Source organism: Hippopotamus amphibius, chromosome 15 (assembly GCF_030028045.1).
Source record: "Hippopotamus amphibius kiboko isolate mHipAmp2 chromosome 15, mHipAmp2.hap2, whole genome shotgun sequence".
Classification (NCBI taxonomy): Eukaryota; Metazoa; Chordata; class Mammalia; order Artiodactyla; family Hippopotamidae; genus Hippopotamus; species Hippopotamus amphibius.
In genome coordinates, this window is record NC_080200.1 from 66,133,940 (window position 1) to 66,160,051 (window position 26,112).

At 53.6% G+C, this 26,112-nt stretch overlaps 1 protein-coding gene across 1 annotated transcript in view; it reads right to left on the reverse strand.

The window, feature by feature from the left end:
* Nucleotides 1-5,757: 5,757 nt before the first annotated feature.
* ADAMTS16 (ADAM metallopeptidase with thrombospondin type 1 motif 16) overlaps nt 5,758-26,112 on the reverse strand; it is a 158,769-nt gene continuing 138,414 nt past the window's right edge. The window contains exons 19-23 of the mRNA XM_057709433.1: nt 19,802-20,003; nt 19,503-19,697; nt 15,612-15,836; nt 6,667-6,814; nt 5,758-5,873 (exon numbers count right to left, since the gene is read on the reverse strand). Coding sequence (XP_057565416.1) covers nt 5,758-5,873; nt 6,667-6,814; nt 15,612-15,836; nt 19,503-19,697; nt 19,802-20,003 — 886 coding nt within the window. The remainder of the gene's footprint in view (nt 5,874-6,666; nt 6,815-15,611; nt 15,837-19,502; nt 19,698-19,801; nt 20,004-26,112) is intronic.

A 26,112-nucleotide genomic window follows, 5' to 3' on the forward strand; every position in this document is an offset into this window, starting at 1 on the left:
TTGTTGCTGCACACGGGGTTTCTCTAGTTGTGGCAAGCAGGAGCTACTCTTCGTTGTGGTGCACAGGCTTCTCATTGCTGTGGCTTCTCTTGTTGCGGAGGACGGGCTCTAGGTGCACAGGCTTCAGTAGTTGTGGCTCTCGGGCTCTAGATCACAGGCTCAGTAGTTGTGGCATGTGGGCTTCAGTAGTTGTGGTGCATGGGCTTAGTTGCTCCGAGGCATGTGGGATCGTCCCGGACCAGGGATAGAACTGGTGTCCCCTGCATTGGCAGGCGGATTCCCAACCACTGTGCCACCAGGGAAGCCCCTGCTTGCACTTTGATCTTGGACTTCCCAGCATCTAGGACTGTGAGATCATAATGTTTGTTGTTCAAGCCCCCTGTTCGGTCTGTCATGTCCTGGAACTACAGCCTGGGTGGACTCAGACAGAGGCCGGTTGATAAACAGAGCCCGGAGGAGAAAGATTCTGAGGCTGAAGATGAAGCAGTCCCCGTGCAAGGGGCCCAGGTTTCCAGAAGAGGGGCCCATGGAGGATGGCAGGGCTGCAGGGGACTGGCTGGGCAAGTGAGGCGGGGAGGACATTCTGGGAAGGGCCACATGGAATTAGAACAGGCGGTTTGTTTTTCTACATCTCTGACTCAGTTGGACCTAAAGCAGGCAAAAATATTAAGGTGAGCTCAGCTTCCAAAATCACCATGTCACCATGGTGAAAATGTGGAAAACAGTTGGTAAATTATTAGGGGACATTGTAGAAAGGTCATTCCTCTCACTCAGAGTCTAAGAAGGGACCTCGTCCTCCACAAAGACCTGGAAGCCACCTGGGTCACTGATGGGGCCTCTGCAGCCCCTTAAGTGATGCCAGCACACAGAGGCCCCTCGGCCCCGAGACCCACCAAACACAAGGGGTGACTTTTCCATGTGCAGACTTTTCACCCTTGTGCCCCCGATCTGCATTTCAACCCTGTGGTCTTTCCCTCACCAAAAAATTCTCCCTCCCTGAGAGAACCAGAGACGTGTTCACACAAAAATGTGTACGCCCGTGTTCATAGCAGCATTACAATAGCTAAGCCCAGGCAGGAGGGTCACCAAGACACTAGACTTTGTGAGGGGAAACTGTAGTTCTCTCCTCTAAAGAGCAATCTATTAAGAGCCTAATAACCGTCACCCTTTTAGAAGAAGTCAAGAAAGAACCAATTCCATGAGTCAGAGAAAGCCAGGGACCATTAGAACAGGGGCCAGCCTCTCCCCATCAGGATGTCTGTGTAAAGACAAAACAGGGCTCTGACTTGACAGATTTGTGTTTTCAGTCCCTCATCTCAGCACCCTTTCTCCACGTTTAAGGGACTGAGCAATGGTGGGTTTGGTTCCAGGGTAAAGCATCATCTCTGCGGCATCTCCCCTCTGCTCCCCTGGGAGAAGCATCACCCCCGGGCAGGGCAGGTCAAGGGCTTTCCCCAGCGGAGGGCAGGCTTCACTCGAGTCTCTGCGCGTCAGCGGTCATGACACCTGGGTGGGTGGATAATTACAGAGCAGGCGGGGAAACCAGCATCCGGTGCGAGGCCAGGGCGAGAAACCAGCTGGGTGCGTGGGGCTCTGGCCTGTGAGGACCGCACCTGCCGGAGACCAGGCTAAGCTTGTCATCCCTGACCTGTCCTCTGCTAGCAGCAGGAGCATTGCTTTCTGGAACAGCTGCGCTGCTCAGAGGGACTTATTTGAAAGCCTCTGAGTTTATGACCCTGTTGAAGGGCTGCCACTCACAAGCTGAGTTTCACTATAATCCAACCTCCTCGAGTCCTCACAGACATGCCTTTTAAAGAGCAGGAATCTTGTACAGGGGAAAGAGAGGGGCGAGTTTTGTGGCCCTGAGCTTGTGATGATGTGACAGTCACTTCTAGGATTCAGCAGAGGAAATTAGAGTCCATTACAATGCTCTTTACATTTTATGAATGAAACAGAGCTACCATATGATCCTGCAGTCCAACTCCCGGGCATATAGCCAGAGAAAACTAATTTGAAAAGATACATGCACCTCAATGTTCACAGCAGCACTGTTTACAACAGCCAAGACACAGAAGGAACCTAAGTGTCCATCAACAGATGAATGGATAAAAAAGCTGTGGTATATACATACACTGGAATATCACTCAGCCATAAAAAAGAATGAAATAACATGGATGGACCTAGAGATTATCATACTAAGTGAAGTAAGATGGAGAAAGATAAATATCATATGATATCATTTACATGTGGAACTTAAAAAAATGATACAAATGATCTTATTTACAAAACAGAAATAGACTCACAGAAATAGAAAACAAACTTACGGTTACCAAAAGGGAAAGGTGGGGATACATCAGGCATTTGGGATTAACAGATACACACTATTATGTATAAAAGAAATGAACAACAAGGACCTACTGTAGAGCACAGGGAACTCTACTCAATATCTTGTAATAACCTATAAGCGAAAAGAATCTGAAAAAGAATATATATATATAGATAGTTATATAGACAGTTATATAGATATAGATACATATATATATATAGATAGTTATATAGAGAGAGCTGAATCAGTGTGCTGTACACCTGCAACTAACACAACAGTGTAAATCAATTATATTTCAATAAATTTTTATAAACAAGGAATGGAAAAATAAGTATGTGGCAAACGTAGAATGATTATTTTTCAATTTTGAACTGTTAATTTTGAGGCTGAAATTAGTGATACTCTTTTAGCAGGAAAAATGTGCCCAAGATGAGCAAGAGGGCCTCAGGCTGGAACTGAGTCCCCTTCAGGATGACAGGAATCAGCTCACTCACACAGACAACCCCCTTTCCAGCAACCGCACAACGTAATCTGAATTACACACTAAAATACCAGCCTCCTTTATATTTGGCCTTTAATCTCAGTCTCTTGCTACAATACTCTCTTGCAAAGGATTTTGCAAAACTTTGCCCAGGGAGGCCCTTTTTCTCTCACCCTCCTCCTGCTCAGGGCTGAGGGTAGATCAGTGGGCTTTGTTCCACACCCTCTCTTGTCTGGCTTTTCTCCCTAGTTAAGCATCTGCGTGGCAGGTGCCCCCTCTGGTCTGTCACTCCCTTCCCCGGGGGAGCAAATCTCCCCCTCCTCTGCTCGTCCTTGTCCTTGTAATACAGCGCTTTAGGGAGGGATGTTATTTTGCTGATGAAACAAGCAGACGGGATCACGTCTGGACCCTGTGCACCCTTCACAGAGCCAGGCCGGTGAAACGGGATTCAGACCATCTCCCACACGGTGGGTCCATGCCCTCACTGAGGGGGTGCAGGGCTGGCTGTGCTCCACCAGCAGCAGGTGTCACTTGCAAGCCAGGGGGTTGCAGTGGGTGAGCAAGGCTGACCACACAGGAGCTGCACTTGGGGCAGCTGGCATTTAGTAGGGCAGGCGGCCACTGTAATCCCAGGCACGGCTGCAGTATTTCTGGGTCCCCAGTTAGGGCTGGTTTAATTCAATCCAAGGGGGTGTGATGTGATGGTTAATTTTACACATCAACTTGGCTGTGCTCCAAGGTCCACTTGTTTGGTCAAACACCAGACTAGCATTGCTGTGAAGGTGCATTTTAGATGTGATTAACATTTAAAAGACAAATTTTTTTTATCAAAGTTTAGTTGATTTACAATGTCGTGTGAGTCTCTGGGATACAGCAAAGTGATTCCATATATGTGTGTTTGTTTTCTATGTCTGTGAGTCTGTTTCTGTTTTGTAAATAAGTTCATTTGTATCATTTTTTAGATTCCACATAAAAGTAATGTCATATGATGTCTGTCTGTCTGACTTACTTCACTTAGTATGACCATCTCTAGGTCCATCCATGTTGCTGCAAATGGCAAAATTTCATTCTTTTCTATGGCTGAGTAATATTCCATTGTGTATACGCACCACAGCTCCATTATCCATGCGTCTGCTGATGGACGTTTAGGCTGCTTCCATGTCTTGGCTGTTGTGAATAGTGCTGCTGTGAACACGGGGGTGTACGTACAGATGCGATTAACATTTAACATCTACACCCGTGGACTCTGAGTCAAGCCAACCATCCTCTATAATGGGATGGGCCTCATCCAATCGGTCAAAGGTCCCAAGAGCAAAGACTGATGTTTCCCTGAGAGAAAGGAACTCGGCCTCAAGACGGTAACATAGACACCCTGCGTGGGAAGCCTGCTGCTCTGCAGAACCTCTGCAGGCTCAAGGCTGCAGCAACAACTCTTACCTGGACGTCTGGACTGCTGCCTGCCCTACGGACTTTGGACTTGCTAAACCCCACAACTGGGTGCGTCAGTCCCTTAAAACAACACCCCTCTTCCCTCTCTCTTTATGTATGCAGCCTATTGTGCTTGTGTCTCTAGAGAACGCTGACTAATAAAGCAGAGATCACAGGGTCAGGGAGCACCTCGTAATTAATCACAGCATCTCTAGAGAGGCTGCACCTGCCCCACGCAGATGGCAGGTGAGGCTGCAGAAAACCTGGTCTCCGGGCGGGGAAGCCCGGGCACTGCCCACCCTGCCCAGCCGCCCCCATCCCCAGGTCACCAGCCATCTTCCCCGAAGCCTCCTCATATGGGGGCACTTTCCCCTCAGACCAGTTCCAGCACTTTCTCCCAGGTTCTGGAGCCCCGCTTCCCCGTCTCTGAGGACCATGTCCCAGTCTCTGTGCCAGCCCTCAGATCTCATGAAGAACCACGAGCAGTTCAGAAGCACGCCGCACAATATAAAATTTATTATAAAACTTCAGCAAATATAAATATCCAGGTGCCATTTGGAATGGAGACCACCCCGCAGGAAAGGACTAACAGCCACAGGGATGCTGACGGGAGGATGTCAGAGGCCCGCCCGCTGTGCAGATTTTCACGGGGAAATAACTGGCCTTCCTGCTGAATGGGTGTTACAAAAACAGCCAAAATTTACGGAAAAAAAATGGAAAACGCTGCAACAAACAGAAACGAAACACAGGGCTCCAAGGTCATCACTTGACGTCTGCCCTAGTGGACCCAGCACGAGTCCTCAGTAGGACGGTGGGGATTTGGTGTAACCGATAAGTCTCTAATTTGGGTACAACCTGTAATTCTGTCACTTGCAATAGAAAAGCATTAAGAAACGGGTTTAAATAGGAACACTCACGTGTAAATAACTGAGAAAGATAAAACGTAAAATATGAGAATTCTCTCCTCTAGCACAGGAGTCTGAAAGGGACAGAGCACCATAGCAGGGATTTCATTTCCTGTTTCCAGAGGCAAAGTCAATCAGGATGAGACCAGCTCCCCTGCCCGGGCCCCAAGTCCCTGTGCAGAGAGACAGCGGCTGGGGCAGGACGGGCCTGGGGACACAGCCCGGAGTGGATCGGGCCATCGGAAGAGGCCTCCAGGTGGGCGCTGGGCTGGCGTCCTTAGAGGCAGACGTTGCGTACTTCCTCCTCATTTCCTGGCCCGCCTTCCTTGCCAAAGCTCCGCAGCTCAGGGTGAGCACGTGCCCTGCTGCGCAGGGCGCCCTGCAGCCGGGCTCTGTGCCTCTGCCTGCCTGCGAGCATGCCCGTGCGCCCGGGGATGCGCTCACACGCACAGGGCATGCACACGCACACATGCACACACACATGGGCACGTGCAAAGTCACATCTAAGAGCCCCACACGGATTTCCTTCTGCCGGTTTCCATGTTCCTCGGATGCACCCTGGGGTAGACCACACAGCTCCCTGGTGCTGGAAACAGGTACCTCCTGTGCCCGTCGGCTCACAGGTTGGATGTGGAGCACGTCTTGCAGCACTGCCGGCCGTAGAAGTGGTGGCTGCACATCCCGTGCTGGGGCACCAGGGCGCACCAGTGGAAGCGGTCCTCGCAGAAGGCGTCTGAAAGCGAGCAGCCTCACGTTAGGCACCGTGCCAGCACCCCGCGTCTGTCTGCTGCCACCGGCAATGGCTCCAGCAAACCTAGGTAAAGCTGGCATTGCCCCGAAGCCTCTGAAGGAGGGCAGCTCTCCAGGTCAAACGGAACACGTGGCTTATGCTGTTTTCACAAGACCTTTCTTGGAAGTTTCCTGCAAAGCTGAAATTTTCTCCTTTTTGGGCTAAACCCACCCACATAACCACTCATTCACCCGAGACGATGGGGCCCTCTGTGGACTGGACTCCAAGTGTTGAGTCCCTGATTGAGCCAGACCACTCATTCTCCTCCAGCTCCATTTTCTCTCCCAGAAACCTCGACAGACACCCAGGGCATGGTCCCTGAAGATACCCGAGGCCCCGAGGGCGAGTGCACAGGGATGGCGGTTAGAGAGCAGCCAAGGGGTAAGCTGGGCTCTCGGTTAACTCTGGGGAAAAGGCTGCTCTACTCAAAATCACCTTCTTTGAATATAGAGAGCAGCCCTGACACACAGAAGCAATCATGCTTTCTGAAAGCCAGACTGATTTCACAAGCATCCGTGTCATTTCTCGGAAGGCGTGACAAGTGAGGGGTCTGCTCTGTGGGCCACGTGATGGCAGAACTGGAGGAGGAGAGGCAGAGAGAACAAGGGCAGCAGATGTGAGACCCCTGAACCAGCGGGGAGTTCCACTCACTCAGCCCTCTCAGGAGCCACTCCAGAAACGTGACAGCCCCACCCAAAATGCCAAGGTCAAGCCCACAAGGGGCTCTGACACTCACCTTTCTTCTCTGCGATGGGGCAGAAGCGGGTGTTGCAGGCCTGGGAGGCTGCAGGCTTCTGGTGTGTGAAGCAGCCTGAGGCCGGCCGGCCCCCCGCCAGGCACTGCACGGACCTCGTCTGCACGCCGCCCCCACAACTGGCGGTGCACTGCGAGAAACACAAGCAACACTCACCCTGGGCCGCCAGGTCCTCGGGCCACCCCCTCGCGACCTTCCCCTCCACCCAGGCTCCTCAAGGTGGTCTCCCGACCACTGTATGTGGCTGAGCAGATTCTGGGTTTTTCCCAGGTGTGGGCACTGGGGAGAAGTGCCCAGAAGTCTGAATGTCCTTGAGTCATCAGGGGTGTGATGGACCCACATAAAAAGTGGCACACATCTGGGGATACAGGCTGTGGGTTCTTCATGAAATGCCATCACCAAGCCAGCCTTTCTGGTTGGTGCCCCTGACCTGGAAAAGCTCGACAGGCCAACTCCCACAGAGGCACAATGACACCAAGCCCTTTCCAGACCCCAGTGCAGGGACTCTGCATGTCTGGAGGTTGCCCGGTCTCATTCACATCCTCCCAGGGACTCTGTTTCCCGACGCCAAGACCCCCACACTCTCCGGAGCCAGGGAAGGAAGGAGAGGCTGGGTCAGACCACCCCGCACCGGCTGGCCGGGCGCACAGCCCACAGACCACGGCAGTGGGTCCATCCGAGATCCACTGCGGAGACGAAACCGGGAGGGGTGTGGGTGGTCAGAGGGACGGAGGAGCCCCAACTCGCAGCAGTGAATCTGCCTGTAGAGAAAGCAATTCAAGGTCTAGACTGGACTATGTGACTGTCCTCAAACAAGGCTGTGGGTTCAAGAACGTGAAGAATGTAAGCAACTAAAGGAGCACCGGCAAGAAGACGGGTCAGACAACATTGTGGATATCCTGGAGTACGGTGGGTAAGCCAAATAGTTGCTTTAAAATGCGAGGATAAAGCTGTGCAGATTTAGGGACACACAGAACCCAGGCTGCAGCCGGAGCATCCAGGTCCGTGTGCCAGGACCCCACTGCAGCAGCCCCGGGGCTGGCCTTCCACAGCGAGGTGGCCTGCAGCCAGACGCTTGCCTACAGCCGGAAGCTCAGGGCCCGCTGCAAACGGAGCCTGGGGAAGTGGCTTTTCCATCCCCTGGGATAGGGACTCGGTGATGGAGGAAGTAAAACATCTTTGTCTGCCCCTCGAGGGGAGAGAAGCTGGAAACAGAGAGTCCTGAAAACTCATAAGCTGAAGGAATTGTTCTTTCTTCTTTTTCTCTCTTTAGGGAAAGGATGGCTGGGCCCCTGGAGAGAAAATCCAAGGCTTTCACTGAGAAGCATGTGAGTGTGGGACATTCTGTGAGGCTTACCCCTTCTCTTCAAAACCAATTTTAGCGAAAGTCGTCAATAGTTCAGTTTCAATATACGACCACGGCAGCCAGGAAAACAGCAACGTTGTGGGCAGACTCAGGCTCGTCCACGCGAGAGCCAGACGTTTCCCACTGCCTGTGACATCTTCCCGAACGTTCGGGCAGAACAGCAGCCCTGGCCTTGGTGCTTTGCAGTCCGGTTGCAGCCTCCCCCTCAGCTCCCATCGTGGGCTGAGAACTTGCAGGGCTGCACTGGGACAGGGAACCCAGGTTCTCATCCGTCACATCCTCATCCGTAGGTGTTGAATGTCTCTGCCTCGTGAGCTGAATTTCTTTCATTGTCAGCAGCAGGGGCAGAATCCCACTCTTGCTAAAGGGATTATGCTCCAATCAGAAATCAAGAGATCTGGCCAGCATTTCGCATCACATAAACAGCACTGAGCGGCTTGATTCATCTTGTGTGGTTGGTTTACGTATTCACAAAGAGGCATCATTCCCTCCCCTCACCAGGCACTGTTCTAGGCTCCAGACACGGAGGGGTGACCACAGGCAGCTCGTCCGTCTGGGGCACTTTCCAAAGTCGCTGCTCAAAGCCCGGTTTCTGGACCCACAGCACTGACAACAGCTGGGAGCCTGTCAGCATCCCTGCCCTGCACCCCGCCCCCCACCATGCTTCCTCAGAATCCACAAAACCCCCGGATGATGCACTGAACACCCACTTTGAGAAGCACTGGCCTAGAGAGATTTTAAATTCCCTGTGACAGACATAACTTTAGGAAAAAAGACCCCGAAAAGCCCAAATTTTGTATTTCTTCATGTAAATGGAAAGAACTAAGATGTTCAGCTGCAGATGTGGAATTGATAAAGCTGGGATAGATCAGGAGGGGGAAGAAAAAGGAGAAGTCTGAAAATATTTATTCATTTTTTTCCCCAGGAAGGAGAAAATATGTAAGTGGTTTGGCTATCTCATAAACATAATGGCTTCAAACTCAGCACAGGGGTTTAGAATTCACACTGGAGATTTTCCACCGGACTGGCAAACTGGCTGATCCTAAGAATCCCTGTGTAGACTCCTTGCCTGCTGTGTGGACTCCTGGGGTGGAGACGGAGGGGGTGGGGCGTCTAGGAGGGGCAGGAGGCAGGCAGGTGGGGAGGGTGAGTCATAGGACCCCAACAGCATTGGGAAAGGAACCCTCAGTGGAAAGGGAGACTGGCACTCGGACCTGAAGTCAAAGCCTAAGGCTTCTTCCTCCGCTGCATGGGGTTCAGCTGAGCATCTCAGGCCATTTCTCCTCCTGATGACAGGACGCAGGCGGCCGCCGTGCTGTGCGGTGACAGTGAGCTGCCCCTGCTCTCTGACCTGCAGGGGGACAGCTGATGCCATCGGTCCAGGCGCCCTGCTGCTGGCACCCCCCCACCGCCCTGCCCCCAGACCAGTGGTTCTCAAGCTAGGATGTGCGTCTGAAAGACCCACAGGACTCAGCAAAGTGGAATGCTGGAGCCCAGGCCCAAAGCTCGGGTGCCAGCAGGTCTAGGCTGGGCCCGAGAACCTGCATGTGTAGCCACGCTGCTGCGGGTTGGGCCATGCCTGGAGAGCCGCTGCCCCGTGAGTGACCAGAACTACATCGGCAAAAGCCCCTTCCTCTTTTCTGTTTTATTTTCAGAACTGACTTCAGTCATCTTCAATTTAGCAGAAGTGGCAGATGGAGTTGCCACGTGGCCTGACGGCCATTAAACGAGCAGCTTGTAATGGGGCTGAGGCTTTCTTAGGTGGCCCTGGTGGTCTCTTTCGTCCTTCAGTCCATGGACTCTCCCCACCCGCCCTGTTCACTTCTGCTCACCTTTCAGGGCCTCAGTTTAACCAGCCTCGGAGAAAATGTTGCTAAGCCCCTACTCTGTGGGTGGGTGGGTAGCTCTGGGTCTGTTTGCTGAGGGGTGATGGGGTCCCTCCAGCCCCTGGGGTGGGTGGCTGCAGAGCGTACAGCAGAGACATCACCACTGGAGACCCATGTGTGGGCTGCTCCCCCCACAGCTGCTGGGGTCCCGGTGCCTTAAGGACCCTCCCTCTACCTCTGGTCCTTCAACCCCACATGCTGTGTGTTCGATACAACACTGCAGGTATAGCTGCTGCGGTGGAAAACCCTCCTGATCGTCTGCAATGGGGATCTTTGCCCCTGAGCGCCCGAGGGGCTCCACGTCAACTTGTGCACAGTCCTGGCGAAGAATCCTGGAACGAGCCAGGGCCCCTGCACTCCTGCATGGGGGACACACCTGGTCTCTGTCAGACACGGTGTCCACTGCCTGCTAAGCCCAAACGACCCAAATGAGGGAAGTCAGTCCTGCTGGGTGATGCATCGCTATCCAAAATGATAAGCCGGGCCAATGAGACCAATAGAAATCCTCCTGATCAAATAACAGACCCGCCATCTTCCCGAGGTTACAGGAATAACCTGCCCAGAGCAAAGCTGAGCTGGGCACTGGCCATGCACTTCTGCCCTGCAATTTCCCACGGTTGGAGGGCGCAGAGCTTGGGTACACGCACTCATGGTAAACATCGCCTTTGAGTTATTACTCCCCTAAGTTATGGACTCAGAACGTAATAGATGAGTCACACGGGGTAAGATCTTTGAGCAGTTCGTGATAAAAATGACTTATTAGACAGGTTTAATATTTCAGGCTGGTGAAAACTATGCAGGATGTATTTTTAGGTTTTAGGTTTTGGCTTAAATTCAGTAAGGATGAACCTTGTTTTTCTAAATTGTCTGAAGTCTCTGAATTGAGCAGAGTGGGGTAAACACTCTGATTGCCTCTCAGGAGCCTCAGTCTCCCCGCGGAGAGAGGGTCCCCGGTCTTAGGAACCACCTGTACTTGTCTCTGACCCATATTCTCAAGGGAGAGAGAAAGCGAAGCATCTGCCCCAGAAACAACTAGACTCAGCTTCTTAGCTCCCCCATTCCTCCATCCCTTCATCTTGCTGGAAAGCCTGTGCACTCAGGAAAATTAAAGGGATAAGTGTGCAGCTAGGGATGCTTTTGACCTACTTAAAATAGGAGATGCTTGAAAAGGATATGGTTCAAACATTCCCTGGTCTGATATTTTAAATCAAACAATTTCTAGTTTAAATACCACTTGGGGAGGAGTTCCTATATTTCTAAATGAAAAAAGCTACATCAAGCTTGAAGATAAGCAGAACCAAAAGCAAAGCAAGAACACAACAGGAGGCCAGCGTATCCAGTGGGTGGAGGGTCTTTCTCTCTCTTCCTCTCCAAGGACTGAGGGATGGTTTCCTTCTGTGGAACTCAGTTTGGTACCAGGGATACAGCAGAGGCACCAGAGGGACAGTGGGGGCTGGGCTGGGATGTTGTGCTTTCTAAAGAAACATTGGTAAACAGCCAATCCCAGGCTCACATACACAGCAGAGCTCCACCAGAATCAAGTAAGGGCTTCATCTGGGGAGATGTTGAACTGATGTTATTCTAGTAAAATTTTAGCTAATACTGAAAAAAATTCCATGATGGATTGAGTTGGTTCTGATAAATATTTCCGTTTGTTTCCTTTGGATTTCAATAAAGGTACTAACTCTGTGTGCTTTTTTGCTCTGTCAGACTTGCTCACTTCAGGTTTGCATTCGGGGTTGGGTGGATGTTAGAAGGTTGCTAGTTAGAAGCTTGGTGGCAGGCGCACATGAGGGAGGGTGGGTGTCGTGCCGGGGCGGGGGCGGGGGGGGGGCCCTGGTCTGTGGGGAATCAGGAGAGCTGAGAGTGAGAGAGCCCATCGCCCGCCACCTCTCGGCCACTCCCGGATCAGGGGACTGCAGTTCACGAGCCTTGAGGTCCCCTCTCTGAGACCCACGCTCCTCCTACCGGAGAGGCCCCAGTGGTGGTGGCCACCTGGGTATTGTCAGATCCAGCTGCTGTCATCCACGGGCCCAGGGCCCTCAGGCTCGGGGCTGGGCCAAGAGGAATGTCAACGCCCTTAAGACACAGCCCTTGCTGCTGGGCATCACCCTTGGTTGGTGGGGGGGGGGGGGGTGTCAGGAGGAAACACGATGGGACAAGGACACAAATGACCCTGAGCAGCACCCTGGGAACAGACACCCCCTGGGGCCCCCCACCTCTTGTTGGTAGAAAAGCATTAGCCTCTAGGCCTTCCCCAAGTTCCAAAAGTAAAAATTTAATCGGAGAAGTTAACAAATGCAGAAGCAAAGGAAAACAGTCAAGCAAGACGAAATAATAATAGTTTGGCCACAAAAAAAGCCAAGGGCCTTCGTTTCCTCCTCAAAGGCTACAGACAATATCCTGAGACACATCCTTGAGCTGTTTTGCAAGATACGGAAGCCCCACCGGGTGGAGAAAGTTAACCGCATGCTGACCGCCAACCAGCACACAGACCCCATGCTGGCTGGAGGCAGAAAACTGGTAATTAAGATTCCTGAAAGAGCACCCTGTTACCTCACCATCAACCAATCAGAGAATCGTGCGTAAGCTGATCATGCACCCGCCCCAACCCTCCCCCTCACTCTTAGAAATCCCTTCCCTGAAAGCCATCGGTGGGGTCTGGGTCTTTCTGAGCCCACTCTCCTTGCTTGGCACCTGCAATAAACACTGTACTTCCCTTCACCACAACCTGATGTCAGTAGATTGGCTGTGCCGTGTGCTGGGCGAGCAGACCCAGGTTAGGTTCGGTGACACAAATAACCACCGTGTTAGCTGCCAGGGCTGCGGGAACAAATGACCACACACAGGGTGGCTTGACACAGCAGAAACAACTCTCAGCTCAGGAGGCCTGAAGTATGAAATCAAGACATTGGCCAGATGAATAAGTTCTGTCCCTTCTGGAGGTTCTCAGGGGGAATCCGTCCATCCTTTCCCAGAGCCCGGTGGCTGCCGGCACTCCTGGGTGCTCTTGGGCTTGTAGCTGCATCGATGCGACCTCTGTCTCTATGGTCACGTGGCCTTTCCCCCGGGTGTGTCTTCACACGGCCTTGTAAGGATATCCACCGGTCGCTGGGTTATGGTCCGCCTGAATCCAGGACGACCTCACTTAACTAATCACATCTGTAAAGTCCCTACTTCTGAATAAGATCGCATTTGAGGTCCTGGGTGGACATGAGTCTTGGGGACACCGTTCACGGCAGGACACAGGACATGCCCGTGAGGCAGGTTCGGTGCCCCTCTGAGAGTAGGCACACGTAGCGGCTGTCATGCTGCGGGGGCCTCAGGAAAGGGATTCTGCGTTGGGAGGGACTGAAGATGGGCCTGCAGGCCAGGAAACACGTGAGGAGAGTCAGGTGGAGGGAGAGCTGGTGGAAGCCAGGCGCCATCGGTCCCGTCTGGCTAAACACTGTGGTGGCACCGCTCACTCCTCCTGCCTGGCCCCCGGCTGGCACTGAGTTCCACCCAGGACACTGGTGTCCTTTGCAGGACAGGTGGCGCAGACAGGCGTGTCTTGCCTGGGGAGTGGCCCAGCCCGTTGGCAGGTCAGTAACAGGACCTTAGTAAAACTTACCCAAGTTAACTCGGGTTACAGATTCCTGTGGATCCGGGGACCCCACAGCCTGGTTCCCGAGGAGCTGGCCAGGCCACGTTCCCTCTGCTTTCTCTGGCAGCCCTCCTCCCTCATCCTATCAGGTACACAGGCTCGGGGAGGTCCTCAGTGACCAGACACACACGCGCTCTGCCTGCCCGCCGGCCACGAGGGCTGGGTGCGTTTATCTCAAGTTCAGTCCCGGGGAAGCAGGAGGAGGCATGGGGTTGGCGAGCGAGAATGGCCTTTGGTTTTTAAAGATGATGACGCTACGGGTGGTCTTTCAGCAGGACACGGAATCTTGATGCCAGTGACAACAAGACCCCAGACAAGCATGAGCTCTGACTGCACTGGTGCGGGGGGCTGGGGAGGGGGGAGTTCTCTAAATAAAGACCGGAGGTGGCTTCCCTGAGCCACTCACTGAATTTGTTTTTTGTTTAAAATTCCACATTCAGCAAACATTCCATGAATACTCAGGATGAGCCAGGTGTCCTGAGAGACACGGGGGACTGTATACATAACACACGCACACGCGCATGTATGTACATGCACACAAGTCAAAAGGTAGGATACGCAGTACAGCACTTGTATGATACTTGCCACAAAGCCATCTCTGGATAAACACCAGTCTGGATGGTTATTTTGTGACTGCATCTGCTTTCGAGCAGCTCACATCCAGCGGGGGCAGCCTTGACCTCTGACGGCCTCATTAGGCTGGAGTGTGGTCCATGCAGGATGCTGGGACGGGAGGCATCTCCACTCCAGTGTCTGTTTTCTGTCCCTGCTTCCTTCTCAGCCCAGGACACCCGACAAGCTCAGGGGTGTGGGATGTGCTCCCTGGGACGGCCCCCCACTTATTATGTCGGGAGTGCAGTTCCCAGGAGAGGTTTGGCATGAAGAGTCAGGGTTTGGACAAACGGGGAACACGGCACATGGTCACTATCCTGGCCAGGAAGGCTGTGCCACTTGCTGCTGACTGGGTCATTCCTACAGCACCAGGTGCCAAGCAGACCTTCAGGGAAATGATTGTGGAGAGAGGCGAAGACTCCCAAAAGTTCCTTCGGAAGTGACGGAGGACAGACATCAGCCCCGTGGTCCTTGGGATCAGCCCCCAGAGCTGACGAAGGTCCCGCTGGTGGCGCCGAGGATCTTTCGTGATGCGAGCATCCTGGTGGTTCCTCTGTGTATCTGATATGCTTAGGATTTCACCTTGGAGGTCCTGGAGTCCATGTTACCTGCCACGGTTACGAAACGCTGGCCGAGGACGGGGGTGCTCTCTGAGGTGGGGACCCAGAAGTTGGTGGCCATGCTCACTATCATTTTCATCTGCTTCTTAAAAACTGACCCTCCAGACCCAAGTGCCCACGATGACAGTGGGCTCCGACCTGACCTCTGTGCTGCTGCCCTCGCCCACACAAGGCAGTGGGCAGAGGGGCAGAACCGCGGGCAGGCGGGGCTGCTAGGAACCCAAAGCCAGAAGCAGGGCCCGCAGGGAAGGTGGGTCAACGGTGGTAATGGCAGAATTCTTCCTCAGAGGGGCAGCAAGTGTGGAAGCAGGAGGGAGGTGGGGACGGAGGCTGCAGGACAGACCCTGCAGCCTCCCTGAGCCTGGGCTGGCCCAGCCTGAGGGCCCCGGCAGGACGTGGCCATTCTGGGGGCTCAACCCCCATTGCCATTTGCCCAGCTTGGCGGTTAACCTCACAGAAACGTACAATCACCTGTTTCTTCCCTAGTCACACTCATCTCTGGGGAGTTCAGCCCAGCTTTTACCAAAACCATTACATTTTCCAACAATTCACTGGGGGATGATTTAGAACAATCACATGTGCCCTCAAAGACTGAGTAACATCTGGAGATCACCCTGAGGAAGCAGCCCCGCCCCACCATGCGCCCGTCCCCAGGAACCCAGCGCCGCTCCCGCTTTGGAGAGAAGGCCCGGGACTGGCTCCGCGGGTCAGGGGAATATACCCGGGCAGAAACCTCCCCAACCAGGCCAGCCACCAATACTGAGCAGGGGCTCGGTCCACGCTCACTTTGCTCCTACCTGAGACCAGGGCGAGGCAAACCAACCGGCCCACGGGGGGCCTGCGGCAGTGAACAGGTGGTGCTTGGGGCAGGGGAACGGGGCGCAGACGCGCTCCAGCTCCAGGCGGGGCCGCGGCAGGTGCAGGCACTTCTTCGGGGCCAGCTCGCGGTACTTCCCAGACGCGTACTTCTCCGCACACTTTAAGAATCTTTTCTGTGTTCCTCTCTCACATGTAACAGAGCACTGAAAAGAAAAGACAACAGACGACTTGACCGAAAGGTATTTCTCCCGTGGGGCCTGGCTCTTTTACAAAGTGGTTGAGTCGAGAAGCCTCCGGATTACATCAGCTTGGGCATTTATATAAGTGTAAACATTCAGAGGAATTTACGGCATTTTAAAAAGGTGTTACAGGATCTGCCATGAAAAGGAAGATCCTGAGGTCACAGTGGCCCAGCACTGGGGACATAACTTGGGGCAGGGCAGTCAGAAACCATGAAGGGAGTCATTCTGGAGCTACTGCTTCACGGGGAAGTTAAAATGTTGGGCTGTAACTGATAGCAGAATGCACTGAAATTTAATTCACAAGGATGGGAGGCAAATCCCAGAGCTCCGCAGATTGACACCTCCCGATGGCAGGGTGAGGCAGTCCCCCAGAGCAAGGGCAGGCGGGGGAACCCAGGCTCACAATCTTCCCCAGAAAGCTGGGCGCTGCCCTGAAGACTGAGCACAGACAGCAAACCCACGTGTTCCCGCCGAGCTGCGCTCTGAGCCTGCACTGTCACTGCAGCTGGACCCTCTGGCATGAGCAGTGGGGCCCTGGGTGGAGGCTGCAGCCGCCTGTCTCACAGGGACGACACAGAAGACCAGGCACATGGTTGTACCAAAAGGCTGGCTCGGAGGTCACGGGAAGGTCCCAGTGCCTGGCCTTGCTGCCTTGGGCTAAGCGTCTGCAGGTCACACAAGCGGAGAAGCCCAGGTGGCAACACCTGCCCTGGTTCTGGTCTCACATTCATGCTCAGAGCTGGCTTACAGGTGTGCTTGGAGTGTCCTGATGCCAGGGAGGAGCTGAAGGACTCCTCTCGGGGGCTTGCTGGGGCCATGCCCAACAGAAGAGCTCTGGGGTGAGTGTGTGTGTGTGCGCGCCCGTGTGCACATGCCTGCCTGTGTTAAACATTCAGGGTGAGGGCTTCCCACGGGGACACCTCCCGGACACGATGCAGCCTAAGTTGCTTCCTTTCTAAGGACTCAGCCTCCAGGGATACTTACAGGAACAAAAGTCTCCTAATGACAGTGTGATTCAGTCCTAGAGACACTGATGTCCCTGGGGCCCAGGTGAGAGGGGACCAGGAGGTCTCCCTTAGCAGCAGCAGGCTTCCGTACAACAGCAGTGGTTTTCTTTTCTTGTGGTAAACTAAAGCGTTGTCCACCCGGGTTAGATGTCCTGCTCGGCACACCATCTGTGTATTGATTCATTCCTCCCTCCTGGACAGGGCACCATTCAAGGTGTGGATGGGGATGAGACCTTGAGTCTTCCCTGAGGGCGCAGGATCCGTGAGCTGGGGGCTTTCTTTCCACAGCTGCCATGGAAACGCAGCCACGCGGCTCTGGGATTACGGGGGGCTCCCGAGGGGTGGGGGCTGTGGCTGACCAGTGGGGTACTGGCTTTATGATGTCCTCTGTGCTTTACTGACTCCTGCACCTCTGAGCGCTGCACACCTCAATCAAGGAGCTGCTCACAGGACGCTCAGGTGGCCCCTGGGAGCACTGCACCAGGGGAGGGGGCTGGGACGGCCACCACGATGACCCCTCCTGGACACAGGGGCAGCTCTCTCTGCTCCCCTACAAGGTGTCCGGCCCCCACGTGGGCCAAAGCGCGTCACAAAGCCTTTAACACTCCAAAATCATGTTTCCAAATGTTGGTCCCAGCATAGCAGGGCTGGAACAGGCCTCTCCCCTCACACCTGCACCCGTTCACCCACTCATTCTCTGCTCAACACGAGGGAGTGATGACCGTGAAAATGACCTGGGCGAAGTGCCCCAGGGATGTGATGAGAAAGCCAAAGGACACGCCAAGGAGTGGATGCCAGGAGGGGGGACTGAAAGCTGGGAGTGGGGGCAGGGACCAGAGACTCGGAGGAAGAAGAGGCAGTGGAGTGGAAGCAGAGAAAGCAGGGGAAGAGAGGCAGCCTTGAGGCAGGAGCTGGTCCACCCAGTTCCATTTGGACCTGCCACACCTACCTGCGACCTGGAACACCTACCTGAGACTAGTGCACCCACCTGGGATCAGTGTACCCACCTGGGACCAGGTACACCTATCTGGAACCAGTGCACCCACCTGGGACTGGTATACCCACCTGGGACTGGTGCACCCACCTGGGACCAGTGCACCCACCTGGGACGGTGCACCCACCTGGGACGAGTGCACCCGCCTGGTACTAGGTACACCTATCTGGGACTGGTGCACCCACCTGGGACAAGTGCACCTGCCTGGTACCAGGTACACCTATCTGGGACCAGTGCACCCACCTGGGACCAGTGCACCCACCTGGGACCAGCTACACCTATCTGGAACCAGTGCACCTACATGAGACCAGTACACCCACCTGGGACTGGTGCACCCACCTGGGATCAGTGTACCCACCTGGGACAGAGGTACACCTATCTAGAACCAGTGCACCCACCTGGGACTGGTATACCCACCTGGGACTGGTGCACCCACCTGGGACCAGTGCACCCACCTGGGACGGTGCACCCACCTGGGACAAGTGCACCCGCCTGGTACCAGGTACACCTATTTGGGACTGGTGCACCCACCTGGGACAAGTGCACCCACCTGGGACCAGTGCACCCACCTGGGATCAGTGTACCCACCTGGAACCAGGTACACCTATCTGGGACTGGCGCACCCACCTGGGACGAGTGCACCTGCCTGGTACCAGGTACACCTATCTGGGACCAGTGCACCCACCTGGGACGAGTGCACCCGCCTGGTACCAGGTACACCTATCTGGGACCAGTGCACCCACCTGGGACCAGTGCACCCACCTGGGACCAGGTACACCTATCTGGGACTGGTGCACTCACCTGGGATGAGTGCACTCGCCTGGGACCAGTGCACCCACCTGGGATCACTGTACCCACCTGGGACCAGGTACACCTATCTGGGACTGGTGCACCCACCTGGGATGAGTGCACCTGCCTGGGACCAGTGCACCCACCTGGGGCCGGTGCACCCGACTGGGACCAGGTACACCTATCTGAGAGCAGTGCACCCACCTGGGACTGGTGCACCCACCTGGGACGAGTGCACCCACCTGGTACCAGGTACACCTATCTGGGACTGGTGCACCCACCTGGGATGAGTGCACCCGCCTGGGACCAGTGCACCCACCTGGGGCCAGTGCACCCGACTGGGACCAGGTACACCTATCTGAGAGCAGTGCACCCACCTGGGACTGGTACACCCACCTGGGACCGGTGCACCCGCCTGGAGCCAGTGCACCCACCTAGGACCAGTGCACCACCTGGGACCTGGTACACCTATCTGAGAGCAGTGTACCCACCTGGGACCGGTACACCCACCTGGGACCGGTACACCCACCTGGGACCGGTACACCCACCTGGGACCTGGTACACCTATCTGAGAGCAGTGCACCCACCTGGGACCAGTACACCCACCTGGGACTGGTGCACCCACCTGGGACCTGGTACACCTATCTGAGAGCAGTGCACCCACCTGGGACCGGTACACCCACCTGGGACCGGTACACCCACCTGGGACTGGTACACCCACCTGGGACCAGGTACACCTATCTGAGAGCAGTGCACCCACCTGGGACTGGTACACCCACCTGGGACCAGTGCACCTGCCTGGGACCAGGTACACCTATCTGAGAGCAGTGCACCCACCTGAGACCAGGCGGACACGAGCCACTGCAGCTTCTTGTGCTTGCGGCAGCGCCTGAGCAGACAGGTCTCATGGGTCCTGGGCTTGGGCTCCGACGTGCAGACAGCGTCAGGCAGCAGCTGTGCCCTGGCCGAGGGGTTGGTGCTCTTACAGGCCACGGGCCTCTTCCTCCATCCCTTCCCGCAGGTTCGCGAGCACTGCACGGGAAGAGCAGCGTCAGCCCCCGGGAGTCCCGAGAGACCCCAGCCCCGCATCGCACAGGAGGGGCCCCTCCCCCGCCACGCCAGCCCTGCCCGGTTACCTCTGCCCAGGGCCCAGTGCTCCAGGCGGGCGGGCAGCTCTGGGGCTGGCAGGCCTGTCGGCTGGAGGGCACGGGCTGCGGACACAGGCTGGCAGAGACCCGCTCCGACTTGTAGTGCGCGCGCCGCGTGCACTGGACGGGCCGGCTCTGGGTGCCCCCGCCGCACGTCCGGCTGCAGGCGCTCCAGTTCCCCACGGACCAGCTGGGGGCACAGAGACACCCACGGTGAGGGACGGTGCCCCCTCTCCAGAGGGGGGGCCGTGTCTATGGGGGCTTGAACGGCATAGTTTCCCACCCACTGTCCACACGCGCACAGCTACATTCAGTCTCCCGGGGCCCCCACCCTCTCTCCCTTCCGGATGAACATTCCTCCTGGTCCCCTCCCCCTCCCCTGGCTTTCAGGTTCACTTCTACTTGGAAACAACCCCCCTCAACACAGTGTGTCTGTTCTCCCTCTAACTTTTTTCTAAAGAAAATTTCAAATACATGTAAAAATAAAGGCCCTCCGTGTCCCCACACACTCAACGCCAAAGATGATCAGTTTATGCCCACATCCCTGTAGCATTTCAAGCAAATTCTAGACATATTAATATTTCAATTCACATCTCTAACAGACAGGAGTTTTCAACCTAACCACAATACCATTCTGACATCTAAAAATTTTAACGACAATCCCTCAATGTCATTAAATACTGTGTTCCATTCCCAATTACGTCATCAATGTCAAAATTTAATCTGTTTATTGGAGTCAGAATCGAAATAAAGCTCATGTTTTAGAATTGGTTGATGTGTCCTTCTTCTCTTTTAGTCCATGGGTTCTTCAGTAATCTCATTTATTTTTCTATTCCTTACCATGTCTCCACATTTTTTTTTTTTTTTATGATTAGAGGACTTTGCAAGTTATAACTCTGTGGTATCAGCTAATATGTTCCTCTGTACTTCCTGTAATTTGGCCGGTGGATCTAAAGGCTTTGTCAGATTTGGGTTTTTGTTTGTTTGTGTGATTACTTCAAAAGTGATGACTCCCAAGAGGAGGCCTATAACGTCTGCTCGTCTTTCCTTCAATTTGTCAGCAGCTACGGATGCTGTAGAACGTCTCTCGAAGCAGCCCTGTTCTTCTCCCCTGACTGTGAAAGCATTCCTTGGGGACAGGCCCGTCTGCAGGTGATGGCGGTGGCGGGGGTCGGGTCCAGCTGAGACCTGTGCCGCCACCGTTTGCTCTCAGATAAGCCTGAGTGTGTCCACAAAGCTTTGCACAAGTCCACCGGCAGGAGCGCTGTGGGTACACCCGGGAAGGGGCCCGTCAGGGCGGGAGAGCCGGGAGGTGCCATGTGGTCCCATAAGGAGGACCCATTTGGATGGAGAGCCTTGGGTCCCGGGGAGGCGGCCACTTGGACGCTAAGAGGACTTGATTTCCACTCACATTTGTCTCCTTGTTCAGGGCGTTTAAGCAAACACTAAAAATTCTACAGAAACCTTGGGGCCCATGGGGCTCCACGTCAGAGGCTGTAGGAAATCATCATGGAAGGGAAAAGAGAAGCCGTGGTCTCCTTCCTTCAGGCAGAGCAGCATGCCCCCCGCAGAAGGAGCAGGGTCCGGCGATGCATCCAGCTGTCGGCCGGACGGGGCACTGACGGACAGCGGGGCCCGGGAGCTGCTGGGAGGCTCTGCCTCGGCCGGGTCTATGAGGAGGGCTCAGGGGTCCGAGCAGAAAACTTCTGACTCCTGTTCCACAGCATTCTGAGTGAGAGCTGGCAGAACAGATTTCCTCCTGAATCTGGAAGGAAAACTGAGGATTTGTGAAGATGCCCGGTCCCCCTTTGTCCTGGTGGCCTCCATCCTCCGCCCCCCCCCCCCCCCGCCCCGCACACGGTGCCTCGACAGTCCCACTCTGGTCGAGCACGCAAAGCAGCGTCCGGAAAGCCTGGCCGAGGGCGCGCAAGGGGCCTCTCGGAGACATTGCACCAACAGGAGAGGTTCCGCGAGGACAGAGCGTGTGCACTGGGTCACGCGGCGAGAAACACAACAAGGGAGGTAGAACGTACTCACCATCCCTCCTCCCAGGCATAACGATTCCTCATTAGCATCTCAGCTCTGATTCTGGTGGGGTTTGTGTGTGTGTGTGTGTGAGTGTTTGTGTGTGAGTGTTTGTGTGTGAGTGAGTGAGTGTGTGTGTGTGTAAATATATCTTACTTTTTTTTAAGCATGATTGAGGGAAGTACTTGCAACTTTTAAATTCAGCATTTTTGCAACTCAAAGTCTAAAACATTTTTCTTACACTGCAAAGCCTCCGTGAATATATTTTCAGAGTCTGTAACATTTCGCAGTACAGACTGAGTATATGAATACCTAAATAAGGAAACAAAGGCATAGAGCATTGGGTTCTGCATACCAGGGGATCCACAAACACCCTGAAATCCTATCAGTTCTAGGTGGGCCATGCCCCCAAGATTGCTGAGCCAAGTGACCAGCATGTTTCCTCAATTTCTCAAAGGGGCGTGTGAGCCAAACCATTTTAGAGCCAGTGTTTGGACTCCTGTGCAAATCCTCTTGGATGGGAAACGGCAGTGACCCCACCGTACCCCCACGGGCTCCCCGCAGCCCTGCAGCACCACCTGGTACCTTCAGGCTGAGCTGTACCATGACATTTTTACTTATTTTTGTTTGTAGAAGCCTTGAAGTATTTTATACCAAGTGCTGCTCATGAACAGACCCTATTATATTTCTAAGAAAATTAAGAAACTAATGCAAAGTGTTACTCATATAAAAATAAACTATGTCAGGTTTGTAGGAACTGTTCCATATCAGCTGTGGCAATGCTTCCATTTTTCAATGTCCACAAGATCAATGGTCTTTAATATCACGCTAAACCATGTAAATTACGCAAACTCCCTGTGAAACATGGGTTTTGGCCTCCTGGCTGTGATGATTCTGCGTTTGGAGCCTCTCCGTTGCTCTTCTGCTGTTTTTGTGTTTCCTCCCACTTCTTACATTTGCTCTCTCAACCCCACAGCCTCATAAACAGTAATTGGTGTGTCCACACCAGGGCTGCTAAGGCGTTTGGCTGCTCCCAGGCTTTTCACACCCCCGCGTTAAGTCCTCTGTCTCCACCACCTTAAGCTGTTCCAACTGGGTTGGTCCGTTCTCTGCCCTTCTCTTCTGCACATCATTAAGAGATGGTCCTGAAGAGAGATCGTTCACATGGCATCTGGAAATGCCAAGTCTCTGCTTTGTCTCACAGGCAGAGCTCTGGGGAAATGTCTTGAGTTCAGCTCATGAAAGAGTCAAAATCCACACAGGCTTCTGTGCTGATGTCTGAGGGCTCCGTGAACAGAACGAGGCGTGCTGGGGAGCTAACCAGGGGTCATACCTGTCCTGCTTTGTTCTGATTTTTCAAGTCCACCAACCGGAACAAAGCAGGTGGCTGGTCTTACCCAAATCAGTCAGGTTTCCCAGGCAGGACCTGGAGGACTCAGCCACCTGGCCGCCACGGCACTTGCCCCGGCTGCCGGCTCCCCCGGCAGGGCTCACCTTTATTTACAGCTCTCAGCGCTGCCAGGGCAGAGGGTGGAATTCACGGCTGTCCCTCCGCAGCCTGCACAGGATTTCCTGGCACCATCTGTTGCGTAGTCAACATCCCTAACTGTCAACAGTCATTAGTTGCTTCTCATAAAATGATTTTCCCCTCCCCACTTAAAGAAAATAATATTTCGGTTTTGGTTATTTAATGTTTCCTTTGAAAATGCAAATTCCCAACCAGGATATTCGGTTTAGTGAAATACAGTGTCACGAAGCACCCCCCAGGCAGGCACGGTGCTGTAACTGTCATTCAGACTCAGAGGCCACCCTCGGTGGGGACCAGAGCCTGAGGCTCATGGCTGAGCCCCATCCACGGCCAGGCCAGGGCTGTGGTGGATGCAGCATCAGGAACTGTTAGCTTCCTTTTAGAATCTGGTTTCAGTTTCTTTTTCTGCTCTCTTCAAAGTTTCAAGACGAAGCCCTCTGCCAGTTCGCTTTTCAGGAATAACTCTTGATCTTCTGCAGAGTGGTCTTTCGTAACTCAATAAACACATGGAGTCATGATGGGGCAGAACCCGGGTCACAGCCTGGACGTGGAGAAGGCCATGTTCACAGCTGGATTTAGCTCCAGGGAGGTGCGAGCTGGACAGGGTGAAGGATGACATTCAAGCACAGTTTCGATTACGAGGTGTCTCCCAGGTCAGTCAGTCATGACCTTCACATGCTAGTGTACCCAGCACAACCTCTAAGGCTGTTCTTAATCAAATCGCCCACTTTTACTTTCCTACATGGTCTTTAAAATCCTCTGTGACAATAAACACAGACATTCACACCTCCACACTCAGGGGCTACGACAGCTGCCACTGCAGCCCAACGGGACAGGCATTGTGTGGGTGCTGAAGACAGAGGGACCTTCTCTCTGCAGGAAACTACAGCCCCATCACACGTGTAGGTGATTTGAGATTTGGCACACTTTTCATCCACATGAACTGTTTTCAAGATAACAATGGACATCCAACAATAAACAGAAAAATCTGCCTTAACCACAGGAACAAAAAGTCAGCTAACAAGTTAACTTAAAGAGAGCAGGCAGGCTGGGAGCTGAAAGCACATCAGCCGAGATCAGAAGACTTGGGAGGACAGGGAAGGAGAGAAGCTGATTCCTGAGCCCATCTGGCAGCTGGCCATGCGCGGGCCGTTAGCTGGCCTGGCCCGTCTGCTGATCGGGGAGTGTTGGTCTAAAAGGATGTTTCATGAGTATCAGAGGGTGCCAGCTACACTCCGGCAAGTTCCGAGGCAGAAGTCCAGCTCTGAAGGGGCCAACGATCTTGGTAACTGAATGTGGAAGTGAACGGTGTTGGTGGAGGCAGAGTTATCGGAGGAACGGCTTGCACTCTGCGCTCATGCTCTAACATCTGGAGCAAATCCTCCTGAAGTTCGGTAGTAAGCGCATCAGAAGTGACAGCAACACGCTGGACACACACGCTTCCCCCTCCACCACGGCCTATTCGCAGGGATGTTCTGGACTCTCCGCCTGTCTGCTGGATGCATTCTTCTAGAAGCAATGCCGGGGACTGGCCTCCACCATCACCTCAGAACTGAAAGTCCATGACTGACCACCGGTTGGCAAGGATGGGGGCCAGACTTCAGGAAACAGGGGACTTGGATCCGGAAGCCAGGCTCTTGCCATCGGCACTTGAAAGCCTGCAGCTTGACAGTGACTTCATTTTGTTCAGCCTCAAAAGTCAAACTGCTTTGTGAGATGTGAAACTGAAGGAGAGATTATACAGAGCCAGACACAGGACTGAATTTTTTCATCTTTAAATGCAGCATTTCTTTGCTGACTCACATCAAGCCAAACTGCAGGACATCAAAAGCTCCCCATAAAGGAGGTACAGTGGGTGCTAATTTTATAGACTGTGAGAGGCCAAAGATACGGAGATTTTTATTATTCAGGGGCTGATGTGCTATTTTTACCAGATTTTCCTATCTCACTATCCTGTCATCAGATATTATCTTAAGAAGAATCAGTAAGATCTACAGAGCTTCATTTTACATGGGGGAGGCAGGAAAATGGAATTACAAGGGACACGTAGGCCAAAGAAACCTATCTCGCTGTTCCAAACAGCCTTAATAGTCCCCCGTGTCAGCAAAAAACCTTCATCCGAAGGTTTTTTTTTCCTCTGCAGACCACGGACGGTGTGTGCATCTCATTAACTCAAATGAAAACCTCAGCTCATCAAAGGCGAAAGGGAAATCCTTAGATTCTGAGTGACAAGGAAGGGCTAGTTCTTTGTGGGGCTGCCCCTCTATCCGGTTTCCACCGAAACTTGGGGAAAAGGGGCTGAGTGTTCGTGCCAGGAAGGACTTCAGAAATGGTCTGCTTTTCCAGTTGTGTCTTATGAATGGGGGAACAGAACCCAAGAAGCAAAGACAGTCACACAGGGAGCTGAAGATGCAAATAGGATGGAGCAGGGAACCGCCATGGTACTCAGGACTCATCCCCGCTCTACTGGAGAACCAGCATCTCTCTCAACATCAGATTTCAACATGGAGAAGGCAATCCCGTCTTGTTCCTCTTTCATATCCATTCAGTACCGAACCGTAGAGCTGACTCTCTGTGTCCCAAACACCTCTGCTATGGCGTAAGAAAAACTAGGGTGGTAACTACATACAGGTAGGCGAGTTAGCAATCTATACCAAATCGCAACTGAAATTGAATAATGACTGGGTACCTGCCTGCACTTTAACAGATTTAACAAACCAAATCCCTGTGCCCAAGGATAGCACCA